At 42.3% G+C, this 25,718-nt stretch overlaps 1 protein-coding gene and 1 pseudogene across 7 annotated transcripts in view; both read left to right on the forward strand.

The window, feature by feature from the left end:
* Nucleotides 1-18,343, forward strand: part of LOC132533498 (large ribosomal subunit protein uL11-like) — a 29,346-nt pseudogene extending 11,003 nt beyond the window's left edge.
* Nucleotides 1-25,718, forward strand: part of NUMB (NUMB endocytic adaptor protein) — an 86,535-nt gene that overhangs the window by 11,004 nt on the left and 49,813 nt on the right. For 5 of the 7 annotated variants that reach the window (XM_060175508.1, XM_060175513.1, XM_060175512.1 and 2 more), the window contains exons 2-3: nt 23,093-23,183; nt 23,493-23,633. In XM_060175508.1, coding sequence (XP_060031491.1) covers nt 23,508-23,633 — 126 coding nt within the window. In that variant the 5' untranslated portion in view covers nt 23,093-23,183; nt 23,493-23,507. Of the gene's footprint in view, nt 1-8,018; nt 8,107-23,092; nt 23,184-23,492; nt 23,634-25,718 lie in introns of all 7 variants that reach the window. The other 2 variants (XM_060175509.1, XM_060175510.1) reach the window with 2 other exon arrangements.

Consider the following 25,718-nt stretch of genomic DNA (forward strand, 5'->3'; position numbering starts at 1 on the left):
GATTTTATTTACAGCTAATAGTCTGGCAATGGAAAGTGGTCAGTCTAAGAGAATAAATTTAGCAGTGTGCTTATTTTAGTTTGTTTGTTTCCTTTTTCCTGCCACCAGAGTGATCTCTGGGGCTCAGTACTGGCACTACAAGTCCGCCGCTCCTGGAAGCCGTCTCCCTGCCCCTTGTGTCTTATTAGATAAGACAGAGAAAGAGGAAAGAGGGAAGTGCAGAGGACTGGAGAGAGGAGAGGACACCTGCAGGCCTCTTCCACTGCTCGTGCAGATGGGGACAGAGGCTGGAACCTGGGCCCTTAAGCAGAATGTGTGCATTCAGCTATGTGCTCCCTTCGCTGAGACCCCTTATTTTAAGTAGAGATAAACATAGAATTTTTTTGTATTTTTTTTTTTTTGCCTCCAGGGTTATTGCTGGGACTCGGTGCCAACACCACGAATCCACTGCTCCCAGAGGCCATTTTTTTCCCTTTTGCTGTTTTATTGTTTTTTCGTTGTTGTGGTTATTATTGTTGTTGGATAGGACAGAGAGAAATGGAGAGAGGAGGGGAAGTTGGGGAGAGAAAAACACGCTTCACAGCTCGTGAAGTAACAACCCCCCCCCGGACCCCCCCCCCCCCCCGGCAGGTGGGGAGCCAGGGGCTGGAACCAGGATTCTTACTGGTCTTTGCGTTTTGCGCCATGTGCACTTAACCCGCTGCGCTACCGCCCGACCCCCAGTTTTTTGTATTTCTAAAAATTTTGTTTCAACAGTGAGTCCAAAATGGTGGAGTGAATGTCAGCATATTTTATAATCTTTTATGTAATTTATTTCTTCTGGGCTTAAGTGTATTATATAGACATATCAGATAGTGATTTGATTTTAACTTAAATTTTCTCCTAGAACTTGTCAGAATTCTAGAAATATTTTAGAAATATATACCTAGTAAATTTTATTATCTCAGTCTGTTTTCATTTGAACTACTTTCATAGGGGATATTAATCTGGCCCCTTCAGGAGCCTTTGAGTTGCTATGAAATAAATAAGCTGGTTAAATATGCTCTTATTCAGTTTCTTCTTTAATATTTGATTGTACAAATGATTAAAATATAAAATGAAGTTCTCAATCTAAAAAGAATAATAAAAAACCTTAATATGTTTAAGTCATTTACTCTGCTTAATTTCATGCTATCTCCTCTACCTGAGATCTTATATCTTTTTTTTTTTTTTTAAGGTCAGACATTTATTTATTTATTACCTTTTGTTGCCCTTGTTGTTTTATTGTTGTTGTTGTTGTTGTTGGATAGGACAGAGAGAAATGGAGAAAGGAGGAAAAGAAAGAGGGGTGGGGAGAAAGACAGACACCTGCAGACCTGCTTCACCGCCTGTGAAGCGACTCCCCTGCAGGTGGGGAGACAGGGGCTTGAACCGGGATCCTTACGCCGGTCCTTGCGCTTTGCGCCAGGTGTGCTTAACCCGCTGCGCTATCGCCTGACTCCCTTTATTAGAATTCTTAACTATCTGCTCGATTCATTACCTTTCCTTTGTGAACACACACAGTCTCAAAATCTTTACATTTCACTACTTAAAACAAAATTGTAACTGGAATTTGCTTTGTTTGTTTTGCTTTTCTGTCAGATTTCAGTTAAGACTCAGGAATTTTCTTCTATTAATCAGTAGCCTACAGGAGAATTGCTCAAAGTCTTTTATTTTGTGCTACGTGCTCGACAGGCAGAGTAGCCACTGTATTCTAGTAAGAAAACCTTATTGCCAAAACAACCACTGGAGCAGAAAACTGACCTACTTAATGCTGAAAAGTAAAACAAAAAAAATCTGTGGAATTGTACCAGCACTTGATCAACTTCTTCACTTGTGGTAGATAAGATGGGGACAGAGCAGAGGATTAAAAAGGATGGTAAGCTGTTGCTCGGGAACATGTAATAAAATAGTACAATATTTAATTATCTGAAATGATAGTACAATATTTAATTATCTGAAATGATTTAAAGACATTTCATTCAGTTCACATGGAAGACCTCTAAACTGTAGAAGTTTAACTAAAATCACTTAAAAAAAAGTACGGGGGGAGTTGGGCAGTAGCGCAGCAGGTTAAGCGCACGTGGCGCAAAGCGCAAGGACCGGCATAAGGATCCCGGTTCAAGCCCCTGTCTCCCCACCTGCAGGGGAGTCGCTTCACAGGCGGTGAAGCAGGTCTGCAGGTGTCTTTCTCTCCCCCTGTCTTCCCCTTTTCTTTGTCCTGTGTGACAACGACATCAATAACTACAACAACAACAACAAAAAACTAAGGGCAACAAAAAGGAAAATAAATATTAAAAAAAAAAAGTACTGGGAGTCGGGCCGTAGCGTAGTGGGTTAAGCGCATATGGTGCAAAGTGCAAGGATTGTGGTTCAAGACCCTGGCCCCCCACCTGCAGGGGAGTCACTTCACAGGCGGTGAAACAGCTGAAAAAAATTTTTTAATCTTAAAATCTGCCTGACAGCTATAACATTTGAAAAAGAAATTTTGATCTTTTTTAAAAATTTTTTTTGCCTTCAGTTGCTGGGGCTTGGTGTCAGCACTATGAATCCACCACTTGTGGTAGATTCTCTCTCTCTCTCTCTCTCTCTCTGTAGGACAGAAATTGGGAGAGAAGGGTAGAGAGGGAGAGAAAGGTAGACTCCTGCAGACCTGCTTCACTTATGAAGCGACCTCCCTGCAGGTGGGGAGTGGGGCCTTAATTTACCAGAATACTGCTCAGCTCAGTGTATGTTGGTACAGGGAGTGAGTAGTCTGGGACTTAAAAGTCTCGGCATGAGAGTCTCTTTACATAACCATTGTGCTATCTCCCCCACCCTTGATCTTTTTCTATTGTCTGCTGTTTCTCTTGACTGTCTTTTGGTAAGTTTTTAAATGAATGTCAGCTATTGTGTGTAAGGTATCATAGAAGTTCTCAATGGGGGGAGTCAGGCGGTAGCACAGCAGGTTAAGCACACGTGGTGCAAAGCGCAAGGACCAGCTAAGGATCCCGGTTCAAGCCCCCGGCTCCCCACCTACAGGGGCATCGATCCTTCACAGGCGGTGAAGCAGGTCTGCAGGTGTCTGTCTTTCTCTCCCTCTCTTTGTCTTCCCCTCCTCTTTCCATTTCTCTCGGTCCTATCCAACAACGACGGTAACAGTAATAACTACAACAATAAAACAACTAGAACAACAAAAGGGAATAAATAAACATTTAAAATAAAAAAAATAACTGTCTCCCACTGGGGACAAAGAATAAAAATTTAAAAAAAAAAGTTCTCAATGATATTTTTCTCTAGAGAAGGCTTCATTTTCTTCTGGTGGTAGTTAAACATAGTAGCCCGTGACCTTGATCCAGTGCAGCCTTGCAATGACTTAAAGCTTTGTTTCAGACTTCTTGAGAGCTGGCTTAGATTCAGTTTCCCCTTCCATAGTGTTGTCCTTCAGAGGTAGCAAATGGAATCCTGGGATGTTTGCCAGGGCCATTCCTTGGCAGGCCCTGAAGTGTAAAATTTCTTTTCCTAGCACTCAGACTACCAAAAACTCTGCTTACCCTCTTCTTTTTGAATAGGCATTTTGCTTGGCTTTTGGCCTCTTGCCTTACATAGGTAAGGGTTTAGTAAATAAATATCTGGAGGCACAGAAACTGGAGTCTTAGTTTCTCAAATCCTGCCTGTCTTGATAAGCACTAAACTCATTGTTGCTGCAGTGCTATGAACCTGCCAGAAGCGCTAGTCTGCAGCTAGTTGCCTCAAGAGGAGAAGCAGTGGAGAAATAGGTGCAGTTGGTGCTGCATTTCCTCCTTCCTCCTCTAGATTTTCACTTCTCACTTGATTGCCTTCTTTATTTTTCCCAGCAGGGTCATCACTAGGGCTCTGTGCCTACATGCCTCCAGGATGGCTCCTGGTGGCGTTTTGAGTATCATTTTTTAAAAAAAGTATATTTATTTATTTATTCCTTTTGTTGCCCTTGTTGTTTTGTTGTTGTAGTTATTATTGCTGTCATTGTTGTTGGATAGGACAGAGAGAAATGGAGAGAGGAAGGGGAAGACAGAGGGGGAGAGAAAGACAGACACCTGCAGACCTGCTTCACCACCTGTGAAGCGACTCCCCTGCAGGTGGGGAGCCGGGGGCTTGAACCGGGATCCTTCCGCTGGTCCTTGTGCTTAGCGCCACCTGCGCTTAACCCGCTGCGCTACCGCCCGACTCCCGAGTATCATTTTTTATAGAGGCTGAGTGCCACCTGCAGCTATGCTCCACTGCTCCTGACCCTGCCTTTGCAGGTGGGGGCTGTAGGTCTAAATCCAAGTCCTCGTACTTGGTAATGTGTGTGCTCTACGAAGTGAACCACTCCCTAGTCCCCCTGTATTTATTCATTCATTTATTTATTTATTTATTGCCTCCACGGTTATTGCTGAGGCTTTGCCTGCTCCTGGAGGCCATTTCCCCCATTTTGTTACTCTTGTTATTGTTGCCATTGCTGCTGTTGTTGCCGGATAGGACAGAAATAGAGAGGAGGGGAAGACGGGGAGAAAAACACCTGTAGACCTGCTTCACCACTGGTGAAGCAGCCCCCCTGCAGGTGGTGAGCTGGGGGCTCAAACCAAGATCCTTGGGCTGGTCCACCCGCGCCCCCTCCCCTGTATTTTAAATTAAGGTTTTTAAAAATATTTTATTTATTTATTAATGAGAAAGATAAGAGGAAAGAACCAGACATCACTCTGGTACATGTGCTACCAGGGATCGAACTCAGGATCTCATGCTTGAGAGTCCAGTGCTTTATCTACTGTGCCACCTCCCAGACCACTTAAATTTAGTTTTTAAAGTTTTATTTTTTCTTGCCAGGAGAATAAGCTTCATACAACCCACTCCAGGATAGTTTATAATGGATGTTTCAATTAATTTATTAAGCAACAATGTTGATACACAGTATTAATGATAATTTTAAGCACATGAGTTTTTGCATTGAGGATTGCCCTCATGAGCTTACATTCTTCCATGTAAGAGGAATTTAGTGCATATATTTACATTGTAATAATCAATAAAGAACTACAAGGCATTGAGAACTACTTTGAGACAGTGACATTTAAACAAAGGTAGATAACATAATGGTTATGCAAAAAGACACTCAGCCTGAGGCTCCAAAGTCCCAGGTTCAATCCCAGCACTCCCATAAACCGGAGCTGGGTAGTGTTCTAGAAGGAAGGAAGGAAGGAATGAAGGAAAGAATGAATGAAGGAAGGTAATTAATAGAATTGGGGACTAGGTGGTGATGCATCTGCTTTAGTGCATATGCTACAATATGTAAGGATTTGGGTTCAAGCCCCAAGTCCCTTCCTGCAGGGGGAAGCTTTGTGAATAGTGAAGAAATGAAATGTGCAGGTGATTCTGTGTCCCTCCCTCTCTCTCCCCTCCCCTCTCTATTTGTCTCTCTGTCCAATGCAAAAGAACAAATAGGATTAACTCAGGGAAATTAAGAAGTTGTTAGAACTATATATTAGAGGCCTTGTGGGAAGAAGCATAGAAAGACATCAAAGACCAGGGTAGTTGATTTTCTAAACAAATGCTAAATTATGCCAGGATTTGTAAAGAACATTGTTATTTTTTGTTATTGTTGTTGTCACTGGGGCTTCACTGCTCCAGGCTTACTTTTTTTTTTTTTTTTAACAGACAGCGGGTAAGACACAAATCACCACAGCACCAGATCTTACCCCATAATACAGTGGGGGCAGGGACAGGGAGCAAAGAACGGAAGTGGGCTCCCTCCAAGATGAGCTGTCTTGCAGTGGCTGTCGTGGTGGAGCGCACACTTCTCAGGGTCTGAGTGCCCAGCTGCCGCCCGAGAGCACGCGCCCAGGGGAAACCTCTGCATGGGGAGCGGTGCAGTGCAGTGGCGTCTCTCCTCCTGTCTCTCTCGCTCTTTGTCTCTCGTTCTCTCTGGGGGAGGAGCACCGCCTTGTGGTGGTGGTGTTTATCCCTGTCCCCGTTTCTTTCAGTTTTTTTCTGATCATTAGACTCTTAACTCACCTTTTGTCCCAAGACGGAGCTGTTTTTTTTCTAGTTATTTATTAAACACCAGTGTATTAGGTACCTTTTACAGACAAGGTTCTAAACTAAGTTGTGAGGTTGATTAAAGGCAACATGGATTCCAGCCTGAGAAAATCAGTAGCTTTAAGGAAATAAATGCCATTTGAATATGAATTTAATTATGATAGAATTTTTTCGCTTTGATACGGTACTAGTCCACATGCAAAATGATGTTAAAACTTATTTCAAGCACAAGGACTGGCATAAGGATCCCGGTTCGAACCCCGGCTCCCCACCTGCAGGGGAGTCGCTTCACAGGCGGTGAAGCAGGTCTGCAGGTGTCTGTCTTTCTCTCCTCCTCTCTGTCTTCCCCTCCTCTCTCCATTTCTCTCTGTCCTATCCAACAATGACAACAACAATAATAACTACAACAATAAAACAACAAGGGCAACAAAAGGGAATAAATAAATAAAATAAATATTTTTAAAAATTTTTAAAAAAACTTACTTCAAAGTAAGTTGGGCAAAGGTACAGTGGCTGGAAGAGGGAACTTCTGGGGTGGGATTCATGTTCTGTTTTTACTCTTGGTACTAGTCACTTATCTGTGATTGTGAAAAGCAGTTGAGTTGTACACTTAAGACATGCATGATTTCTGTGTATTTTATTTCACTAAAATGTACAAGAATGATGCAGTTTGGGGAGTCGGGCTGTAGCACAGCGGGTTAAGCGCACGTGGCACAAAGTGCAAGGACTGGCATAAGGGTCCCGGTTCGAGCCCCGGCTCCCCACCTGCAGGGGCGTCACTTCAGAGGCGGTGAAGCAGGTCTGCAGGTGTCTGTCTTTGTTGTCTCCCCCTCTGTCTTCCCCTCCTCTCTCCATTTCTCTCTCTGTCCTATCCAGCAACAACGACACCAATAATTGTAACAATAAAACAACAAAGGGCAACAAAAAGGGAATAAATAAATACTTAAAATTAAAAAAATGAGTAGACTTTTAAGCTTTACTTCATGAAAGGAGGTGGTTACAGATAGAGTTGTGTAACATGGGGTATTTGTGTACACATGGAGGTTATCTAGGTCATTTTGAAGAAGTTGTCCTTTGTAATTTTGATCTCTGGGTCAATTTTCTTTTTTCTGCCTCCAGGGTTTTTGGTGTGTGTGTGTGTGTGTGTGTGTGTGTGTGTGTGTGTGTAACTAAAATCTTTTTTTTTTACTAGTGCCAGGAATCAATCCTTAATAACATTTCCTGTTTGAAGGTACTGTGAATAGTCTTAGAAAAGGATATGGGTAAAATGGAATTTGTAGGAACTTTCAACAAATATGATTTGTATAGTGTTCATACCTCTCATCATTGGACTTTTTTTGTAACTTTTTAAAATTTTTATTTATTTGTTTATTTATTTATTTATTTATTTATTTGCCTCCAGGGTTACCGCTGGGACTCGGTGCCTGCACTACAAACTGCTCCTGGAGGCCATTTTCCCATTTTGTTGCCCTTGTTGCGCTTGTTGTAGTTATTGTTGTCATTGGATAGGAGAGAGAGAAATCGAGAGAGGAGGGGAAGACGGGGGGAGAAAGGCATCTGCACACCTGCTTCATTGCCTGTGAAGCGACCGCCCTGCAGGTGGGGAACTGGGGGCCTCGAACCGGGATCCTTACGCCTGCCCTTGCATTTTGTGCCATGTGCACTTAACCCACTGTGCTACCGCCCAGCTCCCATCATTGAACTTTTATCTATGGAAATTATTTGTTATAAACTAGAGACGGTTGTGATTCTACTTTGATGTGTGGAGTTTAGAGTTGCCACGGAGTCTGGAGAGATCATTTTCCTACTATCACAGTAATAAAGTCCTCCTTTCTGAGGGAGATTATGAACCTTCTTCTGTTTTCATTTGTGTATCTGTGCTTTCTTTGGAGTTACCCATACCATGCATGTAGCAATAGTTATGTCACTAAGAACAACTTCATGAGATGTTTACTATTCTCATTTTACAGATGAGGAAACTGAGGCTTGGTGAAGTTACGAAACTTGTCCAAAGTCACACAGCTTGTAAGGGCCCAACCAAGCAAGACTCAGAGCCAGGTCTGTCCAACTTCAGAACTCTCAATCATGGCTATGCAACTCTGAAATAGTTGGGAAGTCTCAAGCATCAACCTATGATAAGTTATATTACTCCTATTATTATTGGTTAAATGTTTGGGTCCTACTGATAATTTTTAGCGGTGATTTTTTTTTTTTTGTCCATGATATTTTTATGTATCTTTTAATTATTATGAAAATAAATATAACATGGTAATTGAAAGTCTGGTCTCTTAAAGACAGACCATCTGAGTATGAATCCATATGCTTCTCCACATAAATGTGTGACATTGGGAAAGTTATGTAACTTTTCAATACCTCGGTTTTCCTATAAATAATATATTAATGGATGACCTTATCTAGTGATTAAGGATCTTATAAAAATTAAGTGACTTAGTAAATGGATATTTTACAATATCTTTCACTAAATTAAAAAAAAAAATCTCTAAACAGCTCTTGTCTTCTCTTAGATATTTTTATTTTTATTATTTTTTAAGTATTTTATTTTTGAGAGAGATGCAGAGAAAGACACAGAGGAACACCAGAGCACTGCTCAGCTCTGGCTTAATGGTGGTGTGGATTAAACCTGGGACTTTGGAGCTTTAGGCATGAGAGTCTCTTTGCATCACCATCATGTTGTCTAATGCCCCCCCCATTTCATTTCTTACTATTGTTCTTCTTCTTCTAGCGTTTGCCATCTTACAACTGTAAATTATTGTAAATAGTATATTTTTCTTCATTTTTCAGTTTGCTGTGATTTGAGGTGTTTTTTAATCTAGAACTATGTTTAGAAATCTGACTATATGATTTTATTAGATCATGGTAAATGTAAATGATTTCTTCTTTCCTTGTGTGTGTGTCAGTGCAAGCTCCTTACTGTGCTGCCAGGCTCTGCAGTATTACACACAAGCGCTCCTTTTTCAAAGGAAGGGTTCTAGATGAGTCGCCATTAGGACAAATGTTGGCTGTAGATTTCTGATAAATCACTTGCAGACATTCTCTTGCTAGCTGGCCAAGGTTTTATGTGCATGTGAAGAGTGAGTATTGAATTCTACCAGGTTTTTCCTACGCTTCAGGTGGGTGCTTTTGCTCGCTGCTTTGACTTTAGGTGGACCAGAGCTCTGCTTAGTTCTCGCACAAACAGCTGTTGGGATTGAACTTCTGGCCTCTGGCCTGTAGACCTTGTGCTCTAGCAGGCTGAGCTATATTCCTGGCCTAGGATTCTTATTTCTAGTTGATTCTGTTTTTAGAATTGTATGTCTTCTGTTAGGAATCCGCCTATTGTTTTTAATTATTTAAAGTATCTTACATAAAGTTGTTCAAAGTAGTCATTTGTTGTCTTAGATTTTTGCTCTGCGGGGGCCAGAGAGAGAGAGCTAGCTAGGTAAAGCATGTGACTTGCCCTAAATTCCAGTTGACATTACTACCAGGGCGCTGGGAGGAGACTCAGGTACTGTAACGTCTCTGCCTCTCTCTGAATGAAAAAGTGACCTAGGAGAGGTCAGATAGTGCGGAGGTGGGCAGAGAAGACAGCGTAGTTGTATGCAAAGGCTTTTCCTCCGAGGTTCTGAAGTCGTCCTGATTTAATCCCAGCACAAGCATAATAAATAACCAGAGTTGAAGGACTCTGGCTCCCCACTCCACCTGTCACTGTCTCTCTCTAAAATAAAATAGAGATACAAATGAATAAAATATTTTTAAAATACTGCATATGCATGACTTCAGCTCTATAAAAATTTAAATTAAAAATGTTATTGTTAAAAAAAAAATTACAGGGCTGGGTGGTGGCGCACCTGTTTGAGCTCATGTTACAGTGCACAGGGACTCAGGCTCAGATCCCTGGTCCCTCTTTGCAGGGGGAACGCTTTGCGAGTGATGAAGCAGGGCTGCAGGTGTGTCTGTTTCTCTCCCTCTACCCCTTCCTTCTTGATTTCTGTCTGTCTCTATCAAAAAATAAATAAATGTAATTAAAAAAAAGTATTGTGAAGAAATGAAAATAGTATTGTAATAAGGAATTACGGAGGGGTGTATTTAAAATTAAAACCTCAGTGAGATGACATTTAGCCTGAAGATTGATGTATGAGTATAAGAACTTGGATGGTTTGAGAGAAGCACTTCAGACAGACTTAAATTAGAAAATAATTTGCATCTTCTGTAAAGTTTACAGCTGGGAGTGTCATCGCAAGGTAAGAGATTTAATGGCTCTACCTTACTCCACTAACAGTTACACAGCATTGTTCAAGTATTTCCTGTTGGGCATTGTGAATTACAGTAATAAGTCAGTGCTGTATTGCCTCCCTGAACACCAAGAAGGGATTTCATTTGAAGATGCCAATTGATAAAATTACTTCACTGCTAGGTAGTGCCATGACCTATTTTATATTTTACTTTATTAATATTTTATTAACCAGAGCACTGTTCAACTCTCATGGTGGTGCTAGGAATTGAGTCGGGGATTTTAGAGCATCAGACATGAATGTCTTTTTGTATCGGCGTTGTGCTCTCTCTAAAGATTGCACTGGTTAGTTTAGACACAGGACAACGGAGGATGTTGAAATAAATACCATTAGCTGAGTTACACTAGCTCAGCTGAGAAACATTTGCAAGAGGTTGTGGCTCTGTTGCTAGAGATGGAGATTCATGCAAGCACTTGAGCTAGATTTTCTAAGCTTTTGCTGATTTAGATAAGGGGTGAGGATTTTGAGGAGAGTCAGATTAGAAAGTCCTATAAATTGAAGAGAAGTCTTTGTCAGCAAAGGGGCGAACTGTTTCTGACCTTCTAAAATTTTTCCTGTGGCATTTATCTCTTTCTCTTTTAAGCTCTTGGAACCAAATATATTTTTATTCTGGCCTGCCTCTCCAGATTCCAGCACCTTTTTCTCATCTCACACTTGACAGATGCTCAGAGGAGGAAAATCAGTGTAAAAAGTAGGCTAGCATTCTCAGCAATTCTGCCCTTCTTCATCAAGATGTTCCTTACTAAATTGGTCCTTACTATATCAGAACCAAACCATTTTGTTCTATAAGCAAATGTTTAATTCTTGAGAGCTAGTTTGGAAGTTCCAGCAGGGGAGCGCAGCTACTCATGCCTCCCACTGAAGACCGGTCCGTATCTATTCCGGGAAGGCCATCCACCCTCTTCCACCGAGTGGGCAGCTTCTGGGGGGACGCCCATGAGGCAGTGAGGGAGGAAGGGGACACCTGTCTAGCCAGCCAGATAGCCAAATCAATCCTGGCGATCAGTGGGGTGACAGATGTCGCAGCCAGATCGCCCTCACATCCACAAACGTTTCCATACCTACAGCACTGCTCTCTTTCCCACAAATAATATATAAAAATAAATTTAAAATAAAATAAACAGTTGTCTGATTAAAAAATAATAAAGTGAATGTTAGTAATTCTTTAAGTTACACATTGGACATACTCAGTTTGCGGTCGCTGGTGAAGCTGTCCTTTCATGCTCTTCATTCGGCACCTGTGTAGGTGGGGTACTGAGCCAGCGATACAATTTAATAAGTTTTAAATCACTTCCTGTTGTCCAAAATAGGCCACTAAGATGATATTTAATCCAGAAATTTCAGCATTCATTGATTGAATAGGGAGTTGGCTAGATGACCTACTTTAAATCATTTGGCCATGCTGAGTCTGGAATTCCTTGCTTTAACTGATGACATCAAGGACTTTTTCCTTTACTCCGATTTTCAAGAGCATGTTCTACCTCACAAAGGTATTGGGTTCTCTGTAAAGTCATGATGCATTTTTGCATAGAAAGACAAAAAAATATGTCATGACTTTTCCAGCAACCCGACAGAAATGAAAGAAAATTAAATGAAATGCATTTAATGATGACTTGATGGCATCCTTTTTGTTTTTAAAGATTTGTGTTCTTTTAACATGCAGTGCTGATGACTAAGTAAACCTCAGACACGCAAGTCCTGTGCTCTACCAGCTGACTTATTTTCCTGGCTGCTCAGCTTCGATTTTTTTTTTAAAATTTTTTAAATATTTATTTTCCCTTTTGTTGCCCTTGTTTTTTATTGTTGCTGTAGTTATTATTATTGATGTCGTCATTGTTAGGTAGGACAGAGAATTGGAGAGAGGAGAGACGGGGAGAGAGAGACGGACACATACAGATCTGCTTCACCGCTTGTGAAGCGTCTTCCCTGCAGGTGGGGAGTTGGGGGCTCGAACCAGGATCCTTACGCCGGTCCTTGCACTTTGCGCCACCTGTGCTTAACCCACTGCGCTACTGCCCGACTCCCCAGCTTAGATTTTAATGAGTAAACAATCAATGATTATTTTTCCCCCAGATGAGTAGTCAATGTGGTTTTTTTTTTTTCTCCAAACTTTCCAGGTAGAATTCTGGAAGAGAGGAGTATGGTAGAGAAATCAGTGGTAGGGTTGGGAGATTGCTTACCTACCCAGTAGAGCACACACCTTGAAATGTGAGCAGCCCTGGGTTAGAGACTTAGTGTCATGAATGGAACCCAGGTAGAGTAATAGATTACCTCTTCTCTTGTTCTCTCCCTTCTGCAATCTGTCTCCTCTTTGTCCCTCTCTCCTTTTTCAATAAAACGAATAGAAAATTGGGCCACTCCATGGTATTGCTTATGCGGAGGCCTTGAGTTTATTCTCCAGCACCACATAAAAATTAGAATGGGGGCTGCTCACTACTAATGGTGGTGCAGTGGGTTAAGCATACATGTTGGAGCCCAGCTCCCCACCTGCAGGGGGTTGCTTTGCAAGCGGTGAAGCAGGTCTGCAGGTGTCTCTTTCTCTCCTGCATCTGTCTTCCCCTCCCCTCTCGATTTCTCTGTCCTGTTCAGTAACAGCTATAACAATAATAACAATAACAGCCACAACAAGGGCAACAAAATGGGAAAATGGCCTCCAGGAGCAGTTTGTAGTACAGGCACTGAGCCCTAGTGATAGCTCTGGAGGCAAAGAATAAAAAAGAAAAATAAATGAATTATATAGGGACCGGGTGACAGCACACATGTTACCATGTATAAGGACCTAGGTTCAAACCCCCACCTGCAAAGGGGTAGCTTCATGAATGCTGAAGCAGTATTATAGGCATCTCTCTCCTTTCCTCTTAGTTGCTTTGCCTATACAAAATAAAGAATAAGTAAAATTACAAGGTAGGGGAGAAAGCATAATGGTTATGGAAAGACTTCCATGCCTGAGCTCCAAATTCCCAGGTTTAATCCCCACCCCCTCAGTCTCACCATAAGCCAGAGCTGTGCAGTGCTCTGGTAAATAATAATCACAGTGCTTATGTTCAGCCATGTTCAGAGAACACTATAAAAGTGAGCATTTAGGGAGTCGGGCTGTAGCGCAGCGGGTTAAGTGCAGGTGGCGCAAAGCACAAGGGCCGGCATAAGGATCCCGGTTCGAACCCCGGCTCCCCACCTGCAGGGGAGTCACTTCACAGGCGGTGAAGCAGGTCTGCAGGTGTCTGTCTTTCTCTCCCCTTCTCTGTCTTCCCCTCCTCTCTCCATTTCTCTCTGTCCTATCCAACAACGACAACAACAATAATAACTACAACAATAAAACAACAAGGGCAACAAAAGGGAATAAATAAATAAAATAAATATTTTTAAAAAAAGTGAGCATTTAGTGGCTGGGCGTTGGCACACCAGGTTAAGTGCACATAGTACTGAGCACAACAACTTGCACAAGTTCCATCCCCCAGTGCCCCACCTGCAGGGGAGAAGGTTTATAAGTGTCGAAGCAGGTCTGCAGGTGTCTCTCTCTCTCCCTCTTTTTATTTAAATTTATTTATTGGATAGACGGCCAGAAATCAAGGGAGAAGGAGAGAGACTCCTGCACCCCTTTCACTATTCATCAAGCTTCCTCCTTGCAGGTGGGGACTGGAGGCTCGAACCCAGCTCCTTGTGCACTCAACGAACTGCACCACCACCCAGCCTTTCTCTCCCTCTATCTCCTCCCTCCTGTTTTTCTGTCCTATCCAATAACCCTGGTGGCAAAAAAAAAGGGGATGCCACTTATATATTAATTTAGATTCTGGGGAGCCTGACTGTGGTAGATTTGGTAAGAGAGTGAAGTTCTTACATTGTGGATGATTTCAGGTATTTCTAATATTATTTCAATAGTATATGATCTTTTTTGTCTCTAACTGCAGAGCTAAGCCTGTGAGATTAGTCTTCTGAAGAAAAAAAAGTTCAGTCTAAGAAAAATTGTGCTTCTGTTTTTTTCAGGTTTTGATAATGGTACCCATGATTTTGTAATTTATGTAATTACTTTAAAGATTTTTTATTTATAAAATGGGGACACTGACAAAACCATAGGATAAGAGGGGTACAACTCCACAGAATTCCCACCACCAGATCTCCGTATCCCGTCCCCTCCCCTGATAGCTTTCCTGTTCTTTTTTTTTAATGCTACTTTAAAAAAAATATATTTATTTCCTTTTGTTGCCCTTGTTGTATTGTTGTAGTTATTATTGATGTCATCGTTGTTGGATAGAACAGAGAAATAGAGAGAGGAGGGGAAGACAGAGAGGGGGAGAGAAAGATAGACACCTGCAGACCTGCTTCACTGCTTGTGAAGCGACTCCCCTGCAGGTGGGGAGCCGGGCCTCAAACCGGGATCCTTACGCAGGTTCTTGCGCTTTGTGCCATGCGTGCTTAACCTGCTGTGCTACTGCCAGACTCCCAGCTTTCCTATTCTTTAACCCTCTGGGAGTATGGACCCAGGGTCATTGTGGGGTGCAGAAGGTGGAAGGTCTGGCTTCTGTAATTGCTTCTCCACTGAACATGGGCATTGCAGGTCGAGCCATACTCCCAGCCTCTCTCCCTAGTGGGGTGGGGTTCTGGGGAAGTGGGGCTCCAGGACACATTGGTGGGATCATCTGCCCAGGGATTTAATTACATTTTAAGTCAACTAAAAACTTTTAGAATACTTTGACCATTTTGGATAGCTTTGATTTTTTTTTTTTTTTTTTTTAATAGGTAAACGTGGTGTCAGGGTCAGGCTTCCTCAGTGTGCCTTGTATATCTCCTGTCAAGTATGTGGGATATTTTTTCCCTCTGAATTTCCTAAACCATGCCCCTGTCTTATATGGCAAGTCCTTATACTTTGAGAGTGGTCTAATGTTACAAGTGCAGGTATAACTATAGAGCAAAGAAAAACATAAATTAAAATAAAATAAAATAAAAGAAGTTCTGTTGCCGTAAGAATTAAGAGTTCTGGGGGGCGAGGTGGTGGCGCACCTGGTCGAGCGCTCATGTTGCAGTACGCAAGAACCCAGGTTCGATCCCCTGGTTCCCACCTTCAAAAGGGTGAAGCAGGGCTGCAGGTGTCTGTCTGTCTGTCTCCCTCCCTATCACCTCCTTCCCTCTCGATTTCTACCCATCTCTATCCAATAAATAAGATAATTAAAAAAAAAACTTGTAAAGAATTATAGTTCTGGTACGGAGTTCTGGTGGTGGGAATTGTGTGGAGTTGTACTCCTCTTATCCTATGGTTTTTGTCAGTGTTTCCTTTTTATAAATAAAATTTTAAAAAAGAATTACAGTTCTTGGGGGCTGGTAGGTGGCACACCCAGTTGAGTGTACACACTGGCATGCTCACGGCCCCTGGTTTGTGTCCCTACTCCCCACCTGCAGGGGGGGAGGCTTCACAAACAATGAAGCAGGCCTTCATGTGTCTTTATCTCCCCATCTCTCTCAACTTTTCTCTGTCTTTAAAAAAAAAAAAGGAAAATGGCTGCCAGGAGCAGTGGATTTGTAGTGCAGGCACTGAGCCCCAGCAATAACCCAACCCAGGTGGCAAAAGAAACAAAATCCACTTTGGTTTTCAGCTCGGAGGAGGCCAAGGTGCAACTTTCTTTGGTCGTCCCGAATCCGGGTTCATCAGACATCAGCCGCCTCCACCATGGCGCCTCAGTTCGACCCCAACGAGATCAAAGTCATGTACTGAGATGCACCGGTGGGGAGATCGGTGCCACTTCGGCCCTGGCCCCCAAGATTGGGCCGCTCGGTCTATCTCCAAAAAATGTTGGTGACATTGCTAAGGCTGCTGGTGATTGGAAGGGTCTGAGGATTATAGTAAAACTGACAACCCAGGACAGACAGGCGCAGACTGAGGTGGTGCCCTCTGCCTCTGACCTCGTTAAAGCCCTCATCGAACCATAAGACAAGACAGAAGCAGAAAAATATGGAGCACAGTGGGAACATCACTTCTGATGCAATTGTCAGCATTGCCTGACAAATTGAGGCACCGATCTTTAGCTAGAGAACTCTCTGGAAGCATCAAAGAGATCCTGGGGCTGCTCAGTCTGTGGGTTGCAGTGTTGACGGCCGCCATCCTCGTGACATCATAGATGACGTCAACAGTGGTGCTGTGGAATGCCCAGCTAGTTAAGAATTACAAAGGGAGATGGATTATTTGAAATAAAGGATTATTTGAAATTAAAAAAATTCCTTTAGTGAGCCTTCAAAGTGTCTGATTCATTCTAGATTTGGCTGGACAGGCAAATACTCAACACTATTCACTTTAATAAAAGTGAGACAAGTCACTTCAAAGTATTTCCTTTTAATTTTTTTTCTTCATTATTATTGGAGCGCATCACCACTCCAGACTGCCTGTTTCAGAGGAAAAGTTCCCAGAGCACCACTTATGGCTTCCTTCAGGGTGGTGTGGGGCCAGGCTCAAACCACAGTCATGTGTGGCAAAGCAAGCACATTCCCAAGTGAGCTATTTATACAGCCCTACTAAGTTGTGTGGGTTTTTGTTTAGTATTTTCTTCCACGGTCATTGCTGGGGCTTGGTGCCTATACTACGAATCCACTGTCCTGTGACCATTTTTTCTATTTTTTTTTTATAAGATAGAAATTGAAAGGGGAGGGGAAGATAGGGAGAGAGAACGATAAACACTTGCAGACTTGCACTTGTGAAGCGACCCCCTGTAGGTGGGAAGCTGGGGGCTCAAACCAGGATCTCTGCACAGGTCCTTATTCTTCGTACTGTGTGCACTTAACCTGCTTTGTCACTGCCCAACCCCCTTTTGTTTTACGCGAAATTTGGACTAGAGAACTCACTGGATGGGACACAGCCTTGCCAAGCTTGAGTTTCAGCTTCCTTCCCTGTTAGCACATGGAAGGTACTCAGCTCTAGACAGAACTCGGGTGCTGTGTTGTCTCTGCCTAAATGAATGAAAAGCATCTGAAGCAGCGACATTATATATATATGCCTGGGTCCCCAGCTCTGCAAAAGAAAAAATGCGAGACTTAGATGGGATATATACACTCAGTAAAATACTATTTTGCCATTTAAAGAAATGACTTGTGTCATCTAGAACAGAACGGCTGGAAGTGGACATGGTGCCAAGTAAAATAAGTGCGTGTCTGAAAAGCTCGAGTGAACTTGAGTCTGAGACTCCCGGCTCCATCTCTGGTGCTTCATGTGCCAGAGTGCCACTCCTCCCCTGCCCCCCTCACGATATGAAATCAAATACATCCTGAACTGAGAAAACTACTGAATGGTTTTACTCATGTAGACTATAGATAACTAAAACAAATGAACTAGCAAAAAAAAAATAATAATAACCAAAGTAATTCTTAGGCTCTGAAAACTGCTGTGGTTGTTGGAAGGAACCAGGGTGAAGGGGCAGGTGCAGGGTTCCAGTAGATCTGATGTCACAGGGACTTGGCTGGTAGGTGGACTGTTTTGTACTCAGAGACAGACTATACTTCTAAGATCTCACAGTATGTAAACCAAGCATTTTTAGGTATGAAAATGAGACTTAAGTAACTCTGACTTACTTTTCTTACCCTGTGTTAGAGGTTTCAGTTAGGTATGTATTTACATCTCTGTATCCCAAGTGTAAGAAAGGATGTTCGGCAAGTTCGCTGCCTTCTCCCTCCCTCCTTCCCTCCCTCCCTTTCCTTCTTCCTTTCTCAGGATATTTATTTTTATTAGTGATTTAATAGTGATCTTTAAGATTACAAGATAATATGAGTATAGGTCCACACCACTCCCACCACCAAAGTTCTGTGCGCCATGCCCCCTCCAGCGATACCCACTGTAGTAGTTCTCCCAAGGTCATAGATAAGGGTTGACTATATTCATGTGTATATATTTTTTCTTAAGCTCGTGCATTGCAGTTGTCTTATTTCTGCATATGAATCAAGTCATCCCATAGTTGTCCTTCAATCCCTTCCACCCATTGTGTCCCAAAGGACACATCATAGCCTTTTGTTTTAGCTGCTGAATAGCGCTCTATTGAGTATATATGCTCCATCACTTTTTTTTTGAATTTTTTTTTTTTTTTTGCCTTCAGGGTTATTGCAGGGGCTCAGTGCCTGCACCAGGAATCCACTGCCCCTGGAGGCCACTTCCCTCCCTTTTGTTGCCCTTGTTGTTGTAGCCTTGTTGTAGTTATTGTTATTGTTGTCATTTATTGTTGGATAAGACAGAGAAATGGAGAGAGGAGGGGAAGAGAAAGACAGACACCTGCAGACTTGCTTCACCACCTGTGAAGCGACTCCCTTGCAGGTGGGGAGCCGGGGGCTCGAACCAGGATCCTTACGCCGGTCCTTGTGCTTTGCACCATGTGCGCTTAACCTGCTGCGCTACTGCCGACCCCCCTTTTTGAATTTTTCAGATCATATTAGTGATTCCCCCCAAATCTAAAGTACTGCCCCCTCAATATTTTAATCAGGAAACTGACAAACATGCAGCAGAGAAGCAGGTGGGCCATCTGAACAAAGATGGAAGTTGATGGCCATGTAAAGCGACCCCCCCCCCCCCCCGCAGGTGGGAACCGGGACTACTTACATCGGTCCTTGCGCTTTGCTTATGCTTAACTTGTTGTGCAAGTTAACGCCTGACACCGTCAAAGAGAATCTTACTGATCAAGCAAAGCTGAGTTTATTAAACTTACCCACACTGAGGGCGAGCACTACTCTGACAGAGTCTTGGCACTTAGGGGATTTAGAAGGTTTTGAGTACTAGATTCATGTAGTTAAGACAGTTCTTCGAGGAGATGCAGTGGCTGGATTGACAAAATAGATAACATAGTATTCAGAATTAAGTCATGACAAGAAAAGGTTCTTGAAACAGTGTTTTCCTATCAGGAGAGATCTTTGCCCTGATGCAAACTATTTGCTCAGATGAATTAGTATGCAAAAAGGTTTATACGTCTTGTGCAGAATTCCTGAAGCACTGGCTCAAGTCTCACTGCTATTCATACCTTCTAGACTTTTCTCTGCCCCTCCCCCCGCGTGCCACTTCTGCTTTTGTTGAAACTCACCAGTAACTTCCCGACAATTTTAAAAGCCTTCTAGTTCTTCTCTTTCTGCTCTCAGATATGTTTTCTATTCTGCCACCATAGTATTTACCTAAATTTTAACTTTGACCTTGTCACTGATGTGTTGAAAAGCTTAGGGTAACTTCTGTTGCCAATAAAATCAGGGTTTTTGTTGCCTTCTCTAGCTCCATTTCTGTTTCCCTTCATGAATTGCCATCTGTATGTTGATCTCCTGCATCTGTGCTTTTGTTGATGCTGTTGCCTCTGCTTGATAGATTTTTTCTTTTTATTCTGCACCATGTATGGGTAATGTGATTTTTCTTAAAACCATAACTCAGGTAATGTCTCCTGTAGGAAATGTGTCTTGAACCTAAACTATACTTGTAGAATATACTGTGCATAGTGCTATTACTATGTCAACTGTGTTACCACTACAGAAGTTAGCCTCTTATGAAGGGAGAGAGCCACCTCATAAGACAAGGTGTCTTGATTTCTGTATCCACAATACATACTTAGTTCTCAGTTTTTAGACCCAAATTGTTTGGGGGGGGTGTTTTTTTAAGGATTAAGAGATAAGAGGCGACTATTTTAACTTTAAATCAATATATTTGAGACAACATTATTATACCCAAATACAGAAATTTGAATATAATAGCAAGGCTTAAGTGTAGCACTAGGGATGATAACTCAGTAGCATAGCATAGAACTTACATATATGAGTGGCCGGGCATTGGCACAGCAGGTTAAGCTCACATGGTGCAAAGTGCACAGTCCGGTGTAAGAATCCCGGTTCGAGCTCCAGCTCCCCACCTACAATGGGGTCGCTTTACTAGCGTTGAAGCAGGTCTGCAGTTGTCTGTTTTCCCCTCCTCTCTCAATTTCTCTCTGTCCTATCCAATAATAACAACGATAAACAAGGGCAACAAAAAGGGAAAAAATAGCCTCCAGGAGAAGTGGATTTCTAGTGCAGGCACTGAGCCCCAGTGATAACCCTGGAGGCAATAAATAAATAAATAACTTACATATATGAAATCCCAGAATTTACCCCTGACCCTGTACCTGCCGGAGCTGAACAGTACTCTGGTCTCTCACAAATAATTTTTTAAAAGTACCACTGAGTAATCATAATAGTTATGAAGTTCATGTTATTATTTCTCCAAAAGTGATCATCTAAGAAGTCAGAGTGAGGACTGATACCTTCAGTGGGAGACCTTCAGTGGGTGAGAGAAAGCCACTCCCCCTCCAGGGAGTTCCCTCGGCTTGTTGTTAGTTCCATGTGGTACTGGGGATCAAACCCAGGGCCACACACCTACTGAGCCACGTACCTCCCAGATTGTTTGGTTATTTAATATCTGTTTCATAGATTCTCTAAATCAATTTTGAATTGAGAATTCATCTTTAGAAAACCCATAGGGCCACTGGGCAGTGGCGCACCTGCTCCCTGAGCAAGGACACAGGTTCAAACCCAGGATCCCCACCTGCAGGTGGGAACTTCACAAGCAGTGAAGCAGTGCTACAAGTGTCTGTCTCCCCTCAATTTCTCTGCCCTATCAAATTTAAAACATAAAGGACAGGAAAGCCCATGCCTTTAGTTTTTGCATCACTATTATGAGGATTTTTTTTTCCCTTTTCAAGATGACTTCTCTGTGTAAAATAACTAGTTAGTAATAATTCTGCTGGAGTGTTGCACATTCCCTTTCCCCTTTTACCCTTTCCTTTTCCAGAGCACAGCTCATCTTTGATTTGTGGTGGTACAAGGGATTGAACCTGGGACTTAGAGCCTCAGGCATGAAAGTCTTTTCGCATAACCATTATGCTACCTGGCTCCAAACTTTGATTTTCACATCTTTGATTGGTGTCATGTGGAAGTTAATGCTCAGTCCTTGCTATTTAACACTTCGAACAGGGACAGTGTTTCCTTTCTATAGTTCTGTCGCATCATTTTTCAAGTGAAGATCTTTCAGGCTAGTTGAGGTGCTTAAATCCTTCAGGGAGAGAATGAGCAGTTCTGCTTATCAGGAAACTTGAGGATTTGGTTTCAGATTGAGATTTCCTTTGTAAACAAACACTTACTCATTATTCACTGACTTAAGTATTCTGCTGTCTCGGGTCTTCTTTCCTCGTAGTGTGATGCCTGCTGCTCCTCAGAAAACATTAAATAAGTGCCTTTTCCAATAATAACAAAAGTATAGCTGTAGTTTAGTACTTGTAAATTTACAGTTAATGATAGGATTTGGACCTTTGTCACTGAAAAAGTAGATCCCATTCATTTTGGTAACGATTAATGATGTTGAGAGTATATTCTGATGTCATGGTGCTCATAAGAAATACCTTTTTCTTTTTTTTTTTTTTGAATAATGGGGTAGGGGTAGATAGCCTAATGGTCATGCAAAGAGACTCATGCCTGAGGCTCCAGAGTTCCCAGGTTCAGTTCCCCACACTACTATATGCCAGAACTGAGCAGTGCTCTGGTAAAAATTAAAAAAAAAAAGTAATCTTTACAGAACTCTATTTTAATAATAATAATGTTTTTTTAAAAAATATTTATTTATTCCCTTTTGTTGCCCTTGCTGTTTTATTGTTGCAGTCATTACTGATGTCGTTGTTGTTGGATAGAACAGAGAGAAATGGAGAGAGGAGGGGAAGACAGAGAGGGGGAGAGAAAGACAGACACCTGCAGACCTGCTTCACCGCCTGTGAAGCGACTCCCCTGAAGGTGGAGAGCCAGGGGGCTCGAACCGGGGTCCTTACCCAGTCCTTGCGCTTTGCGCCACATGTGCTTAACCCGCTGCGCTACTGCCCCACTCCCCAGAACTCTATTTTAATAAATGTTTTAATTGTTATTTGTTTATGAGAGAGAGAAGGAAATAGAACTAGAGCACCACTCTGGCACATGAGATGCTGGTGATCAAAGTCAGGACCTCACTCTTGAGATTCCAGTGATTTAGCCATTATGCCACTGTTCAGTCCACCAGTCTTAAGTATGTTTAAAAGAAACTGGTGTGTGTGTGTGGGGGTAAGACACCTTATTAAAAAAGATGCATATTCTGCTCGCTTTGGCAGCACATATACTAAAAAGATGAACATACAAGGCTTGGTGGTGGTGTACCTGGATTTAAGTGCACACATTGCCATGCGTAAGGACTTGGGTCTGTGCCCCTGTTCTCCACCGACAAGGGCCAAGCTTCATGAGTGCTGCAAGTGTTTCTCCCGTGCTCTCTCTTTCTCTGTGTGTGTCTCCACATCCCTTCTGTAACCTATCAAAGGGGGAAAAACAAGAAGGAAAAAAATGGCTGCCAAGAGCAATGGCTTCATTATGTAGACACAAACCCCCAGTGATAAACCTGGTGACAATTTAAAAGAAATTTTTAAGGTGAATATATACCTTGCTTTGCTTAGTGTCTTGTAATAGTATGCCCAAGAAAGTACTCAGATTTCAGTGTTTCAGAATGATTTTTTTTTTCTGATAAATACGAAAGTTTCCAGAAGTTGTTGGTCTGTTGTTGGGCCTATGTTTTACAAATTTACATTTTCAGGAGTTTGAATATTAGAGATAGCTCAGAAAGGATTATATAATCACTGGACAATAATAATTAAAATGTTTGAAAATTCTTAACATCTTTTCTTTCTTTTTCTTCCTCTCTCTTTCCTTCCTTCCTTCCTTCCTTCCTTCCTTCCTTCCTTCCTTCCTTCCTTCCTTCCTATTGCCACTAGGATTGTTATTGGGGCTTGGTGCCAGCACTAGGAAGCCACTGCTCCCAGCAGCCATTTTTCCTGCTTCACCACATGAAGTGTACCCCTACAGGTGGGTAGTGTGGGCTCGAACCCTGGCCCTTTCACTTGGTTATATGAGTGCTTAACAGTGTGCGCCACCACCAGGCCCCAGAAAAACATCTCTTCAGATTCTACCAGAGCTTATCATTGTTTTACATAAACCAGTAGTAGTTGTTTCAGAGAGTGAGATGATTTAAGCTTTGTGTTACTCGGAAGAATTGTACCTATTGCACATATTCCTTTAATTTGGCTCACTTGTCCTTAATTATGATGGTTAACCCAAAGTTTAAATATGTGAGAAGGCATTAACTACTTCTTTTTTTCTTTTACCCTTCTGCAGGTTGTAAAAATTAAAATGAACAAGTTACGACAGAGTTTTAGGAGAAAGAAAGATGTTTATGTTCCAGAAGCCAGTCGGCCTCACCAGTGGCAGACAGATGAAGATGGGGTTCGTACTGGAAAATGTAGCTTCCCTGTTAAGGTAAGAGCTGATGCTCCTCTGTGTGGAAAATAACCAATAATCTGTAGTATGAGAAATCTTGTTATCTGGAACAGTTCATTGAAAGTGAGCCCTTCAGAGTGGAGTGGAGTGCATGCGCGCGCGCGCGCGCGCGCACACGCACACGCACACGCACACGCACACACACACACACACACACACACACCAGTGTGCCATGAACTTTCAGAAAGTAACCCTCTTTTTATTCTGCCTCACTCGCTGTGTTAAGTATTTTGCATAAAATAAGTAAGAGTCAATATAGTTCAGTGTAATTCTCCTTTTTCATAAGAAATGCATGGTATATGCTTTAGAGATGAGCACGCACTATGAAAGTTTCTATTTTATGCGAGCAGGACAGCTTACTTAGGGTGTGTGTGTGTGTTTTCTTTCCAAATAGGCTTTTGAAATCTTTCCTGTCCTCTTCTGATCTTCCTTCCTTCTCAACTCCATCCTACTCCACACTTCACATACAGTGACCCGGAATGGGGTAGGAGAATCAAAACCTGCAAACTTTTCCTGTAGCCTAGGAATAGCAACATTTCCTCAGTCAGATAAAGCCGGGCTTTATCTGGCCTTGTTACGGAAACTGCTGAATTCTGGACCAGTGATGAGTTATAGGCAGTTGTAGGGGAGTGGAGAAGGATGGGGGTGGGGAGGCGAAGAGAAGCTCCTTTTCAGGAGCTAATAGGATGTACACGTGGACTTGCCCCTTGTTTGAAAGTATCATGAGTTGATTTTTGAGATAAATCTTATAGCTGGAAAATCTGTAAATACGGCTTCCTCTAGAATAAGGATTGAGTATATTTTTGTCAAAGTCATGAATGAGATTGCCTAAGGAAAGTAAGAAGAGAGGAGGGCCAACATAGGACAGGCAGTGAAGTCTCTTCAAAGGAGAATAAGCATGAATAAGTAGCCAGAGAGGTGATAGAAAGACAGCCCGGAGGAGGAGGTCTAAAAGCTACTAAGAGGGAGTCATGCACAGCAGGTTAAGTGCACGTGGCGCAAAGCGCAAGGACCGGCCTAAGGATCCCGGTTCGAGCCTCTGGCTCCCCACCTGCAGGGGAGTCGCTTCACAGGCGGTGCAGCAGGTCTGCAGGTGTCTGTCTGTCTTTCTCTCCCCCTCTCTGTCTTCCCCTCCTCTCTCCATTTTTCTCTGTCCTATCCAGCAACAACGAAATCAATAACAACAACAATAATAACTACAACAATAAAACAAGGGCAACAAAAGGGAATAAATAAATAAATATGTTAAAAAATTAAATTAATTAGGTTCAAAACCTATAAGTTGGTGACCCAGCAGCCGCCCGCTGCCCTGCCCTGCCCTCAGCAAAGGTGGAAAAGAGGGTACAGACTCTCAATTTGTTTTGTTGCTTACCTGAGATCGGTGAGGTTCTGTTCTGAAGACATTGTCTCAAGGAAATGGGAAGTGAAAGCAGCTGTAGAAGCGAGCGGAGAGACAGTAGAGTTAGTCTTTGAAGCTACTCTAGAGAATAGGAGAGACGCTCAAATTCAATCAGACAGTAATCGAGTGGAATTTGACTGATTGATATGTTTAAATATACCTGAATCTATTTAAGTATAACAACTTAGTATTAGAATAATTGATGAAGTAGGTTTCAAAGCTTGTCTTATAATTCTTGCTGCTAGCACAGCATGATATCATGGAGGAGGCACTTAGATGTTAAAGTCAAATATTACTTTAACCTAGTTCTCACGTGGGGTCCTGAAAATCTTGCCATAGGCCCTGAAGCCCTTGTTTTCCAGTTATGTAACTGTGTGAGGTCAGATTGTATCCATGTAATTCAAACCAACATACTGCAACAGATTGAATATTTATGAAAACATCCGCTTTTTACTACTAAGCCAGATAGTTTTGGAAAAGTAATTTATTAAAATGACATGGTTTATATTAACACGCAATGGGGTTATGGTTTGAACTACATGAATACAATCTGGTAAAGTTAAGAGCTCAGAATACATGAGGGGATGGGTCCCTCAATACCATACTTCCTCCGTAAGAGCCGATGTCTAGGGACTCTTCACCTCTCAGCAGGTTGAAAATGGCAG

Source organism: Erinaceus europaeus, chromosome 16, assembly GCF_950295315.1.
Source record: "Erinaceus europaeus chromosome 16, mEriEur2.1, whole genome shotgun sequence".
NCBI lineage: Eukaryota > Metazoa > Chordata > Mammalia > Eulipotyphla > Erinaceidae > Erinaceus > Erinaceus europaeus.